We start from the raw sequence: 14,551 nt of genomic DNA on the forward strand, positions 1-14,551 counted from the left end.
CTCTATAAAGAATTCACATTCCTATGAAAAGTGACAATAGGACGTATTATTGCAGAGTGCGCTTTATTAATTTCAGGGGGTTTCAGTTGGCGAATCACATTTGTTTCCACTGACAATTCATTTGCTATTAAAAGTGTTTTGCATCCTTGAAAAAGAAAACAATCAATTCAATGTTATAATACAACTTCATAAGAATATGAGTCATAGAAATCCTTTATAAATGTGCAGTGTTTTTCACAGAAATAGTTCAGGGTCTGCATGCACTTAAAGTCGAATTCTCATTTTTATGATCCTTGTAAGTAGGATGGGAACGTTAGAGCTAAATGAAGTTTGCCATTTGTTGTGTGTTCTGCCGCTCTCATTGGGCTTGGATTCCGTTCGGCAATTTATGCCGTGAGCAGAAGCAACAACTGTGCTAAGACAGTCCACCTCAGGGCTTGTACACAAGTTACCGGGTATAGATCATGTCCAAATTCTCAGCAGTCTCCCTTGTACATATGGGAAGCATGGGGTGGAGACATCTGTTCTATTTAAACATACTAAGAATGCAATTTTATTCTAGAAATGGATAGATTTTATTCCTGTTTATAACTTTGAGAACTTTTTATGAATATTTTTATGGATGGATATACAAGATGTAGATAGAAACATACACAGCCAGACATGAATGATAGCTATTATTGCTGATAGATAGATAGATAGATAGATAGATAGATAGATAGATAGATAGATAGATAGATAGATACCTACATAGACACACACTAGGAATGCTATTTAAGTCTAGAAATGATGGGCTTCGATACATGCCAGATAACGTTTAGGATAAAATAGATATATAGATAGATAGATAGATAGATAGATAGATAGATACATACATACATACATACATACATAGATACATAGATACCTACATAGACACATACTAGGAATGCTATTTAAGTCTAGAAATGATGGGCTTCGATACATGCCAGATAACGTTTAGGATAAAATAGATATATAGATAGATAGATAGATAGATAGATAGATAGATAGATAGATACATACATACATACATACATACATACATACATACATACCGGTACATAGATACATAGATAGATACATAGATAGATACATAGATACATAGATACCTACATAGACACATACAAGGAATGCTATTTAAGTCTAGAAATGATGGGCTTCGATACATGCCAGATAACGTTTAGGATAAAATAGATATATAGATAGATAGATAGATAGATAGATAGATAGATAGATAGATAGATAGATAGATAGATAGATACATACATACATACATACATACATACATAGATACATAGATACCTACATAGACACATACTAGGAATGCTATTTAAGTCTAGAAATGATGGGCTTCGATACATGCCAGATAATGTTTAGGATAAAATAGATATATAGATAGATAGATAGATAGATAGATAGATAGATAGATAGATAGATAGATAGATAGATAGATAGATAGATAGATAGATAGATAGGTACAAATAGGAACTAAGAATGCTATTTCATTCTAAAAATTACTGGCCTTTATAGATGTTTATAAATTTCCCAGAGAACTTTTAAGGATAAAATAGATAGCTAGATACAGAGATTTTTTGGAGCTGGAACTTGGTGGAATTCAGTTCCACCACCTCTGGCTCAGGCCCTCTGCTCACCACTATCACTTGTGAACACAGAAGTCCGGTTTCTGTGTTTACAGGTGACAGCTTGTGAGAGAGGCGGAACCAACTACAGTGTTCGTAGAGGTACTACAGCCGACTGGGTGCTTCAACTTAATACAGAAACAAAAGTAAGACATGTGTAAGATGGTGGAGCTTTTAAGGAGTCTGGGAGAAGATGGGGGCAATGGATAAAATAAGCCCTGGATCGATAGATAGATAGATAGATAGATAGATAGATAGATAGATAGATAGATAGATAGATAGATAGATAGATAGATACTAAGAATGCTATTTTATTCTAGAAATAAATGGATTTTTATAACTTTGTCTGAGAACTTTTATTTTCCAAGAATAAAATAATTACAAAAGAGAGAAGTTGTTACGATTATTTTAGGATGGATAGACAAGGAGATAGATGGATACCATGGGGACACAGACAGCAGTAAAAACTTGAGAGGCTCTTATTCCCTAGCACTGTTTGAGCTTTACGTAACAGGTGTTTCCACTGTCTTTGATATTTTTCCTTCAATTATTGAGAAATACAGCTACTGGGAGTAAGTCCAGTGAGTGGAATCGGAGCAGCCAGACATCAGGGCATTTAATAGGCCAACAGGTGACTAATCTCCCCAAGCCTTAGCTATGACCAAAATCTGCCTTTTTAGCAGACCGACCCTTTAAGTGATAATTGTGTTTTAATAAACAGTAGTTACGACGTCTGCCTTGCTGTTCCTGTTACAAATGAGCTAAAATAAACCAGATGTCTCGTCTCACAGTTAATTTTAAATGAACGTCACAGTGGCTGTGAGAATGATTAAATATATACGGTAGTATGCAGACCGGTAATGACCACATTGCGGTGATAACAAAATAGAGCCATTACCATATTATAGTGCTGAATGCCCCTTCGTTATACCGTGGAAGCCAATCCATACCGTAATTGTATTTACTAAATGTAACCGGGGTTCTATCATGGACTCTTTTGTCTCTCGATACCAGCGACGCGGTTAATCTAGTGGTTTACAATTCCGCTATAAAAGACAACCAAAGAGTAATTGGTTTAGGATTTATTATTTTCTAAATGAAAACAGCAGGAATTGCCGCAAGTTGCTTTCTGAACTTTTTCTTTTTTCGCTTTTCAAAGAGCGAACTTTCATTTTATAATAATTACACAGCTATATAGTAAAGGAAATAAGAGTTTTTCCCCCTCATTATACTCAGTGGGCATACTGCGATTTCATATCAATTATCATATAGAACTCACCTATAAATAAGCCTTCTCATTTAAACTGTTCAGGTTTATATAATCCTCCTTTTCCATTTCAGGTGCTCTTTGTAGAAAAAGGACTGAAGAGGGAGGCAGCTGCCCACGAGGCGGTGGTGAGGATGTCGCGGCACAGCCGTTTCGAAAGGGACTTTTGCGGTGGCTGGGAGAGATGGGAGTGGAGTTCAAACGGCAACCACATGAACACGAGTAACGTCAATGGTACAGTCAATGGAAATGGCAACAACAGGCCTGGACTACTGCCTCTGCCCATTGTACCATCTCGTCTTCCTACGCCAACATCTACTGCTGCTACCACGGTTGGCAGCGATGCGGTGACGAGCAATGCCAGCAATCCAGCTTCTGCTTCTGCATCCAAAGTAAGAAGTGTTTCTTTCAAATTACTGCATGAGAAGGGACCACCTGACTACAAGGAAAGAGAGAATGTTCCCTTGCCCTGGAACTGCCCCCACACTACAAGGGTTAAATGCTCATTTAGGTCAAGAGGTCTAGTTTTACATAACCAATTTTTCACTTTCATAAGCTGCTTCCTCCACATTGCTAGACCTGTCCCCACTGCCTCAGGTGGTCACAGGTTATCTGACCTCCTTAATGTCAGTGCAGACCCCATAATCCTGAACTAGATGTGAGGACCCTGAGGGGCAGTCCACTATTGCAGTGCAGGGTTGTAGAGGAGACTGCTGACTGCCTGGGGGAGTGGAGAATTGGGTAAGTAAAACCGCACCCTGGACCTTAACACCTATTTAACACCTGCAATGCAGGGGCAGCCCCACTGCAAGGGAGCATTTTACCTTTCCTCTGAGATTGACTTCAAGTCGTTTTTACCCATTCAAGGCAAAGTGGGTAAAGGTGGGTCAGAAGTGGGTAATTGCTAATACCCACTTCTGACCTCCTTCACAGTGCTCCCTTTTTCCACTGTCATAGCAACCATAAAATTCCATGTGAAAGCTTCAGCTTAGTTGATATTGTAGCTAACACAGGGGTGATGGCGTGTCCCCTATGTCATGTGACATTGTTTAGGCCTAGTGATTGGGCACACATACTCTCTCATACCTGGAACACTAGTTATTCTGCACTGGCTGTGAAGGATGATGAAGCAACAGGGGAAATCTATGACAATGTGAAGGTGGGTTGGGAGTTTGAATTTAGGAGACCCTGTCACTTTTTCCTATTTAAGAGTGATTCTGCCTAAAACGCTATGACTTATATGTGGATCCTGGTAGATTGGATCATTTATTACATTTTTATATATCATGTGGACCCCAAGTTCTTGAAAAGGGGTTATCAGCTCTGTAGTGGAATTATCTTGTAAAGAACAGGGAGGGTGGATGGAGCTGGGAATGGAAGAGGTAGAAAGATGACTCTACAGACCCCAAGAGGTAAAGGCACCTAGTTTGCCAGCATTTATCTAACACTGAAGTTAAAGCTTTCAGAGGGCTTATCCTCTAATGTTACTCTGATTCTGATGTTGGTTTGTCTTGTCTTTGGAAAATCAATCTTTGTAAATAGTTGACAGCTAAATACTACCTTTACCTTTAGACCATGGGGAAAGCCATACATATACTGAGTTAAATTGCACTTCAAGAAACGTTTAAAGTTCCACTTTGGTGTACAGAGTTAGGCAGGCCATACATTATGCAGTTTTCTGTACTTCAGCAACGGGTTGAAGTGAAAAAAATTGCTTGATTTCCCCATCAACACAGTTAGTGCGCCATTTTGTTCTGCCGGTGGATAGCGTAGGAAGCCTTCCTCATTGGCAGAATACAATGATCACGGCCATATCCACTGTCAGTGATCAGATGGGAAAAAAACTGCCAGGCTGGTTGTACTGTAGTCAGTCGATGGATTGACTTCAGTACAACCAGCCTAACCATAGACAGATCAAAATGTGTCCGGTTCCTGCTGAACCAGCCATATCTTGATCCATTTATGGCAAGCTTTATATTATCTTTTGGACTGCCAAATGTTGTTTTAGCCACAAAAAATAAAAAAATAAAAAATAAAGCAAATTTAAATAATTAAGATAAAAGTCTGTGTAATATCATGGTGACATATTGGCACATTTTGGTAAGAGATCATTTAAGTGGCAGTCATTAGGAAACGTAGTCTTTCCTTAGAGTTGTCTGTGAAGGTTCTCATTTATCCAACTCAGGGTATATCCTGTAGTTGTTAGTAAAATTTAACTGGACTTGTTCTGTAATTTGGAAGATGTTTCCTTGCTGCTTTTTCAGTTGTAATGAGTGTTAGGAACGTACCGCTACATTTATTTCTTTAGAGTTGGTTTTGATTGTGAAAAAGCAATCATGTTGTACTTGCTTGATAGGAAATGCTGAGTATAACCTGAAATGATTAAAGCAGAAACATTTAATTTGATAGGCTGGGAAATTAAAATCCAAGATTTACTTAGCGTGGATACTATATTACATTTTAAGTATGTTTGTCTCATATGAAGCAAGATCATGTTGTTGTAGAAGTGATTGAAACTATGTAAAACAAATTTTAATTTAAAATGTTGCCATTGCCAAGCCATTGGGATTTCGTGGTTTTGGTTCCTCTTATGTAAAGCCAAACTGAAGTCACAGAAATAGATGTGCAGTTATATAGGCATTGTACTCTGCTTTCCTGTTGTGCAGGATGTCTAGATATGTGCAGTTAGATTCAGTAAAATCAGAAAACAGCAGTCAGTAAAAGACCGCGTATGACAAACCCCTTCTCTACCTCTGCATTAGGACACTTATGCAGAGGGGCGTGACTGTTACTCAGCTCTGCCAGCTTAGCGCATTGGAGGGGGGAGTGTAGTCTAAGGCATTTTCAAGCAAAAATGTAATCTGAAATCATCACACATGTAGGCTATAAATAGATAGGGAGGTGTGAAATTGTGATTAGGCTTTACATTTTTTCACTTCATAGAGAAGATCATATGGAGTCTGAAAACCTGTGTATTGACAATGGTCATGAACAGCTTTTATTACTCTATAACAGGGGTAGGGAACCTACAGCTCTCGAGACAGATATGGCTCTTTTGATGGCTGCATCTGGCTCTCACCTCTCAATCTGTGGATTGCACGGTGTGCCGATCCGTGGATTGAGCCCATAGGAAAGGCCGCAGCTTTGGCCAAGCTCCGGAGTTGCGGCCATCTTGGTACACCCGGCGCGCTGACGTCATCATCACCCACCTCACCTGCTTGTGGATCTGCCTGCCTGTGTAGTGGTAAGCAAGCAGACAATCGTAGGGGAGATGTGGATATTACAGTGGGGGAGATGACGTGGATATTACAGTTATAATTGAAATTAGTCGATTAAAAAAAAAGAAATAGTTTTAAACATATTGTATGGCTCTCACAGAATTACATTTTAAAATATGTGGCATTTATGGCTCTCTCAGCCAAAAAGGTTCCCTACCCCTGCTTTATAACATTACTTCAGATGCTAATAGATTGATTTTTAGCCTGTGACAGGACAGTAAGGGGAGGAACAGCAGACCGATGAGCTTCTTTGTGCTACTCTGCTCTCTCCTTTTCTCACCATGCTCCTTGTTAGCATATGAGCACTGCATCCCAGCTGATTGGCTCTTTGTACTGCTTTGAGCTCTGCTATTCAGGGACTGCAAGAGGCTGATACCATGTCAAATCCGGTAACACAACTTGCAGTTATAAGAAATGTAATTACATTTTGTCTATTACTCCTCCTCCCGCATAGGACTAATACGCGATTTTCATTTCCCGTTGTTCTTTTGCTTTATTCGTGTTGATTACTGTTCCTTGAAATATAATATTGCTCCACCACATTATGTTACAATACACAATTTCACCTGCAGGTGGCTTTCCTGTCAAGTTATGAATCTGCTGACGTCAAGAGAGGCATGGAAAGGGGAAGCAAAATGTAATTTAGCAAAGCCAATGGAGGCAAAATGTAATATTCAAATACGCAACACTCCCAACGTGTTTCACCCCGCCCACAGGGCTTAGTCATGACTAAGCCACATGGGTGGGATGAAATTTATAAGGCCTAGACAGAACTGGGCTGAGTCTGCTACTACTTGTGATCAACGGGCTTGCACAGTGTGGGGCGATCATGATACGTTTTCTGCCTATAGACTACATAGAGTCAGGATGGACTCTTTACCCAGCCTGCACCCACTGCGGAGCCCATTGGGCATGGCTACAGAAGCCTTAGTGGAGACCTAAAGCTTTATACAGGTTTATATTCAAATATGCAAGTTGCAAAATGATCTTGTTATGATAGGATCTGGTGTATTCATTGGGAATCTGTCTGGTGTAAAAAATTAACTTCATGCCCTTGTGTTACCAGTTTAATTTACATCACAGCCTCTCCTTTTTTTTTTTTTCTTTCTCTATTTTTTGTAGAATTTTTCCATCCAATGGATCCAGTAGTGCATTGGATGTTGTTTATTGTTTACTTTCTGTGTTAGCTCTAAAGAAGGGGAGCCCCAAACCCCTGAAATGCATTGGTTGTATTATTCTATGAATATCAATAAGGATGTGAATATAACCACCAAGGTGCATGATTCTCTGTGCAAGGTGCTCCTCACCCTACAGATTCAGATACACAGGTGAAGCTCCTCAAGACAGTAAAGAGCCACCACCTACCAGAGGTAATAAATTACAGGGTGGCTTTTCTTAAATTCTGGAGATGGTGACCTTATTCCAAAGTGGTTTTATTGGGTGTTTTGAGTGCAGTTAGGCTGGGTTTGACCCCCACTCCTGGTTTCAATGCCATGAAGAACCCTCTGCTGCTGAAACAAGTATGGCAAGCCAAGCTTGCCAGCTGAGCTACTATTATCACCAACCCACCTAGTGTAATCCATGAACAAGGTAGATCATTTAGCATTTCTGTGTCCTGCACCCCACAATGTATTCCCAGCTGCATACCCCTCAACTTTTTGAGATGGGAATGAAGGACGCCTATCAGCAAAAGTATGCAAGCATAGGACACACCCCTTGCCACACCCCCTTAAAGGAGAATTGTACAAAAAACAAGATTGGTTAAAACCACAAGTGCTTTTTTTACCACGACTGTTCCTTTATATTGGCTTTTGGAATTTACAAATGCAGCAATTTAGAAATCGGATGAAAGGTTTAGCACTGGAAAACACTTTTTAAAAGATAAAAAGTGCATTTTATATACATCTATATAAATCAGACCAAAATGAGGGACAAATGAGGAATGAGGGACAGAGGGACATTGCTCCAAATCAGGGACAGTCCCTCGAAATCAGGGACAGTTGGGAGCTATGCCAACTGGCGTTTGTGATAGCACAAGTTTGTCTGAAAAGATTGTTAAACCCAGCTCAGTGCCATGCTCCTGAACAGCGTGGAAAACCCAGAGCGGGAACTGAATCTCGAAAACAGAGACAGATAATTTGTTTTGAACACAAAAAGCCTTCCATGTATGGGGGGAAATAATCCTTCTGTAATTGTACCTTTCAAATACTCTTTTGCAACATGTTCTAAAGATTCTTAATGCTTTTTTATGTAATACAAGTAAGTGGTTAATGCAGAACAGCCCACGCTTTAGCTCATGAAGTGTTTTAATCCCCTCTACACAGTATGAGCAACTCATACTGTAGCCATGGAAGCTAATAGGTGACATTATGTGACAATAATGACAGCAAGGTCAGTCGATAGCTGCTTTTACTTCTTTTATGTTTGTTTCCAGCCATTTTCACATCTCGGACATTGGAGGTGCTGTGGTATTCTGTGCCACTACCACTAGTTCCACTTCTCATTGAAGTACTTTGTTGCAGATTATTCATAATAGTTGTGTAGTGCTGTGCAACTCCTTCTACTCTTTAAACCATACATAATATACAGTAACTATTACATATCAATCACTATATCCAATGTGAGCAAAAACATATCGTACGTGCTGAAAATTATATGTAATATCCTGTGCGCTGGAAATTATATGTGATGTCACAATATATACTTGGGATAGCATCAACAAACCAATTATTAACCCTTTCATGCCTAAGCCTGTTTCTGCCATTTGGTGTTTACACATTAAAATCCATATTTTTTTCCTAGAAAATTACCTAGAACCCCCAAACATTATATATATATTTTTTTTCAGCTGAGACTCTAGAGAATAAAATGGCGATTGCTGCATTATTTTATGTCACACGGTATTTGTGCAGCAGTGTTTTAAACACAACTTTTTGGTAAAAAGGACACTTTCATGAATTAAAAAAACTAAACAGTAAAGATAGTTACCCCAATTTTTTTGTATAATGTGAAAGATGATGTTACACTGAGTAAATAGATACCAAACTTGTCACGCTTTATAATTGCATGCACTCATGGAATGACGACAAATTACGGTACCTTAAAATCTCCATAAGCGATGTTTTAAAGCGGTTGTATAGTCATTTTTTTTTTACTTTTACCTACAGGTAAGCCTATAATAAGGCTTACCTGTAGGTAAAAAAAATATCTCCTAATCCTGTACGGTTTAGGAGATATTCCCCTCGCAATGCGCCGCTGGCTGCAGCGGCGCATGCACACAGGGGATTCTCGGCTGAAAGTCCGGCAGACGCCGGACCCTGGCGGAAAGAAATCTCCCGCGTTCATGCGCGTGAGTGACGATATCGCGGCTATGGCCACTCACAGCGCCGGAGCCGCGATACACGGAAGACAAGCCGAGGGAACATGTCAGCTCCCTCGCTGTGGATCAGGCCAGATGTCGGGGCCTCGTTCTAAGGTAAATATTTCATAATGAGCTAGTATGCGGTGCATACTAGCTCATTATGCCTTTTCCTTTGCAGGTCAAAAAAAAAAAAAAAAAACTACAGCGGGTTTACTCCCACTTTAATTTTTTTTAATGTTACCAGGTTAGCGTTACAGAGGAGGTCTAGTGCTAAAATGATTGCTCTCGCTCTGACAATCCTTGCGATACCTCACATGTGTGGATTGAACACCGTTTACAGGAAGTCTTTTAACAGGAATGCAGGAGAGCGTCTCTGTGATGTTGACTAAGGTGAAGTCAGAGATCCTCTGGGCTGGACGGCTTAAGTAGGCAGGACTGACGAGCAGGATATCATCAACAGGTGAGTCTCTGTGGAGAGATGGGAGCTGGCAATTAGCCGACAGCTGAGCGGCCAACTCAGAGAAGGAAGGGCTGGGCCCAGGCCTAACAGTGTTTATTTTGGCAGCAAATTTTGATTTAATTTTAGTCTTATGCCCTGTACACTCGGACGGACATTCCGACCACAAAATCCATCCGATTTTTTCTGACGGATTTTGGCCGAAACTTGTGTTGCATACACAAGGTCGCACAAAGTTGTCGGAAAATCCGATCATTCTGAACTAGGTGACGTCAAAGACATACGTCTAGACTATAAATGGGACAGTAGCCAATAGCTTTCCGTCTCTTAGTTTATTCTGAGCGTGCGTGGCACTTTGTCCGTCGGAATTGTCTACACATGATTGGAATTTATGCACTCGGATTTTGTTATCGGAAAATTTTAGATCCTGCTCTCAAACTTTGTGCATCGGAAAATCCAACGGAAAAAGTCAGATGGAGCCCACACATGAAGGAGAAGGGATCTCACCGCTCCAGTAGCACACATGCAGGCTGTAAACTGTTCTCTTCAGCTGGGAAGCCACAGGTGCTGGCTATTACCACTAGCAACAGACGAAAAACAATCTCTGGACTGCCGCACTCTTCAGAAAACCACTTTCTTTTATTGGAAAATCACATCACAGCTCAACAAACACAGCGAACAAGGAAAAATTGCTGACGTTTTGCACTAGCTGTAGTGCTTAATCATAGCAAATGATTAAGCTATGATTAAGCACTACAGCTAGTGCGAAATGTCATCAATTTTTCCTTGTTCGCTGAGTTTGTTGAGCTGTGATTTTCCAATATAAGAAAGTCGTTTTCTGAAGAGTGTGGCAGTCCAGAGCTTGTTTTTCGTCTGGAGCCCACACCCAGTCGGAATTTTCCAACAACATCATCCGATCGCACATTTTCCATCGGAAAATCCGACCGTGTGTACAGGGCATTAGTCTTAGTCTTTTGACTGAAATGGCATTTTAGTTTTAGCCCAATTTAAGCCTTCTGCAATTATTTTAGTTTTAGTTGTATTTAGTCGACTAAATTTCCAGTACATTTTAGTCGACTAGTTGTGCTGCTTCTCCTTCCCCCCGGTCTGAGCTCTGTTGTACAGCAATTGCAAGAAATAAATACCTTGTAAAATGCAGATACTTAAACTGCTTGCATCGCAGTGGTGGATTAGCGAATACAGAGCTGCGTTAATGTGTGACTTTTATATCTGCCTGGAGTTTAAGTTTTGTGTCCCCACAAATGGTACAATATACAGATACAAATATATGCAATTTATTTTTAATACTTACAATATCTATACTCATGAAGGCAAAAGCAGAAAAAAAGTCAGTGCGAGAAAAGAGTCAGTGTAACGTAAGTAACACCCAGAATAGTTCATACTGCGCATTTTTACAAGATGAAATTGTGTCTAAATTGTTGCGTTTTGCAGCAATCAAGGCGTCAATCATTCGGTCAGATGGTTCAGTCTTCTCCCAAAGTGATGACACATCTCTGTTCTTTCTTCAGCTCAGAGAGATATGAACGTTACTTCCAACCTCCTGACTCCATCTGGTTGCTTTATGCCTGTCAGGGCCACGCTGTGATTCCAAATAAACAAGTAAGCTTTGGTGATAAAACAGTCACCATGGACCCCCAAAGAACTCATCTGTCAATCAGATGAGCCTGCCGTGCCCGAAGATATAAGGAGTGACGGACATATTATATACGGCTGCTGCTGATTGGTAAATTGCACTGTATAATGGGACCAGCTTTGAACTGAACAGCCTGCCGAATACTAGAAATGTTTGTGCGTTTTGCAGTTAGAATACGATGAAGACATTGTCAGCAGGCTGTGAATGGTTAAAGAACTAAAAAAATAAAGTTTGGATTGTAAGATTTGTGGACTGGGGGTAAGTTAAAATGAAGTTCCACCCAATTATTTTTTTTTGCTAATCAGTTCTGCTACACTGCATTGAATACTTTAATGCGTTTAGTAAATAAATGTGAAGCCCACTAGGAGTCTGTTCTGGGATATAGTGCTGCTGGCTACCCAGCATGCACCTCCGGATCTCGCACGTGCGCAGTATACACAGGGCGTAACGCGGGAAGATTATCTTGTTGCCATAACAAAGGGTGGCGACGGAGGATGTGCCCACCCTGTTGTTATAGCTACGAAGATTATCTATGCCTGCTGTCTCCTGGGATTGATGACACGCATCTCCCAGGAGACATTGTAAAGTCGGAAATGACACATGCGGCCACGGCTGTGAAGGAGAAAGTGAGAATTGATTAAAGAATTACTAAAGTAAGTGATGCATAAAAAAATAGATATATATGCCAATTTGCAAGTACTGAAAAAACTGCTGCTGGATGGCGAGGGCTTTAAAATGTGGGTGGAACTTAGTTTTAAAGCGGAAGTTAACCCATCCATAAAACAGTTTCATTTACAGCACGTGCCGGAAATGTAAGGGCCGGTTCACACTGCAGGCGCGGCGAGGCGTCTCCGACTTGCCTCGCCGCGACCTTCGGCGACCTCAGCGGCGACTTGCAGATGACTTCTGTATAGAAGTCAATGCAAGTCGTCCCTGAAGTCGCCCAGAAGTAGTACAGGAACCTTTTTTCTGAGTCGGAGCGACTCGAGTCGCTCCTCTCAGAACGGTTCCATTGTACAGAACGGGGGCGACTTGCGGGAGCGAGGCGAGGCGAGTCGCGTCGCCTCGCATCGCCCGCTGTGTGAACCGGCCCTAACTCTCCCATTGGTTGTGCTCTAAACCAAACTGTCAAACCATCCAATGGCTGGTGTCATAACTGATCACATGTGCAGCATCATGGCAGTTGTAGATTAAACAGAGGCAAAGATGGAAGCTTCCTTGGCTGAAAACAATAGGGGGATTTACTTCCACTTTAATTATAAGGTGTGAAAAAATAAATAAAAAACCTGTAGCAAAGGGTCTCATGTAACGTATATGGTGCTGGAGATGTTGGATGTTTTCAAGTAAGGTCCAGGATAATGGTCCTTTTTTTCGGCAGTATATTTTATTTTTATAAATTGATGGAAATAAAATAAAACCACTCCGATTAAGCCCATAAGGGTGGAATGCCTCAGGACAGCAGCCTCCAGGCAGGGGCTTGCTGCATGGATTACATGACTGAATAAATCTTCTGAACCTGGTGATGCCCTCTGTGTGCGGCTTTCCTTTCCAGGTGGTGTATTCAACACAGAGCATGAAGACTTTCCTTTGGGAAAAGGGAAATTGTTACAGCTTGGAGTGGTGGGTTTCTGAGGAACATTGTCACCATATATGGTGCATATTCTGGTAGGCTGTCCCCTCTTTAGATATCAGGTGTGAAGATTGACTTTTCCAGAAGCTGTGTCTGTAACAATCAGCTTTAATTGCCTTAAACATGGTCTCTTGGAAAGTTTGTATGCAAACCTTTGTACTTTCTTACAAACATCCAGCATGTCCAGCAAACATATGCTGGATAGACCTCCTCTGCTAATAACAGTATGGATTTTTTCGAATTGGCCATCCACATGTCTTTGACTTGGATCTAGGACTGGGCACCCCAAAGCATTGAGAGTGATTAGTCAGGATTCAGTATGAAAACGGTCATATTCTCTAAAAGGGCTGAAGAAAAAGGTTCCATGATCTGACCAAATGTAAGTCAAAACCAGCCCACAACACCATTATTTGATATTAGCAATACCACTCTATAAGGGCACTCCCTCCCTTTCCCCTCGTGTGAGTACTTCTCAAGATGCCTCCCCACCCCACTTGTTTGTGTGACTTTAGAAAGAGCATTTGAAACCTAAAATAACAATAATGACACTTTCATGCCCCCAGTCTTTGACCTTCTGCTGCAACATTTTGGGCCTAGTAAGGCCCTTTTCACATCTGTGCATTTAAGGTGTGTTGTGGGACATTGTGCATATTATGTGTTTTACTGGACAAAGCAGAATTCCGGCAACATACCACAAATGGGCAGATGTGGACAGAACATCTGCCCTTTGCAGCTGGCTTCACATCAAATAGCACAATATATAGTCAAAATACATAGGAACTTTTACTTATATTCAGCCAGTCTTGTGATCCAACTGTGCACTAAGCAATACAGCCAGGTCCTAGACTGGATATTAAAGGAGAAGCAGTGCAATGGTGAGGTCATTCTTGTGCTCTTTCCTAAGCATGTTGGCCTGATGCTTGGTAGGGGGTGCTTGGAATCTTGTTTGGGTTTCTATTGCCATTTTTGTTCCTGCTGTGGAGATATGACAAGAAGTGATGGGAAATCCAAAATGTTGCAGTTGTCAGTGAAAAAATAAATAAAAGGGGATATCTTCTAAAAGGGACACATCTTCTAATGATAACTACTTAGGGATTTCCCTCAATTTGGGAAGATTTCCACTTACATCTTGTTGGGTCTCCAGGACAGGAAGTAAAAAGTCATCCCAAAAGGTCACAAAAAAAAAGTCTAAAATGTTTTTTACTAGAGATGCACTTTAATAATTTTTGAATGAGTACATACT

At 40.7% G+C, this 14,551-nt stretch overlaps 1 protein-coding gene across 3 annotated transcripts in view; it reads left to right on the forward strand.

Moving 5' to 3' along the window:
• The window catches only part of KLHL29 (kelch like family member 29), a 1,407,189-nt gene that overhangs the window by 625,938 nt on the left and 766,700 nt on the right, over window positions 1-14,551 (forward strand). For all 3 annotated transcript variants that reach the window (XM_077488859.1, XM_077488857.1, XM_077488858.1), the window contains one exon: window positions 3,003-3,320. In XM_077488859.1, coding sequence (XP_077344985.1) covers window positions 3,063-3,320 — 258 coding nt within the window. In that variant the 5' untranslated portion in view covers window positions 3,003-3,062. The remainder of the gene's footprint in view (window positions 1-3,002; window positions 3,321-14,551) is intronic.

Source organism: Lithobates pipiens, unplaced genomic scaffold (genome assembly GCF_037356315.1).
Source record: "Lithobates pipiens isolate NorthernLeopardFrog02 unplaced genomic scaffold, aLitPip1_a1.2 Scaffold_18, whole genome shotgun sequence".
Lineage (NCBI taxonomy): Eukaryota > Metazoa > Chordata > Amphibia > Anura > Ranidae > Lithobates > Lithobates pipiens.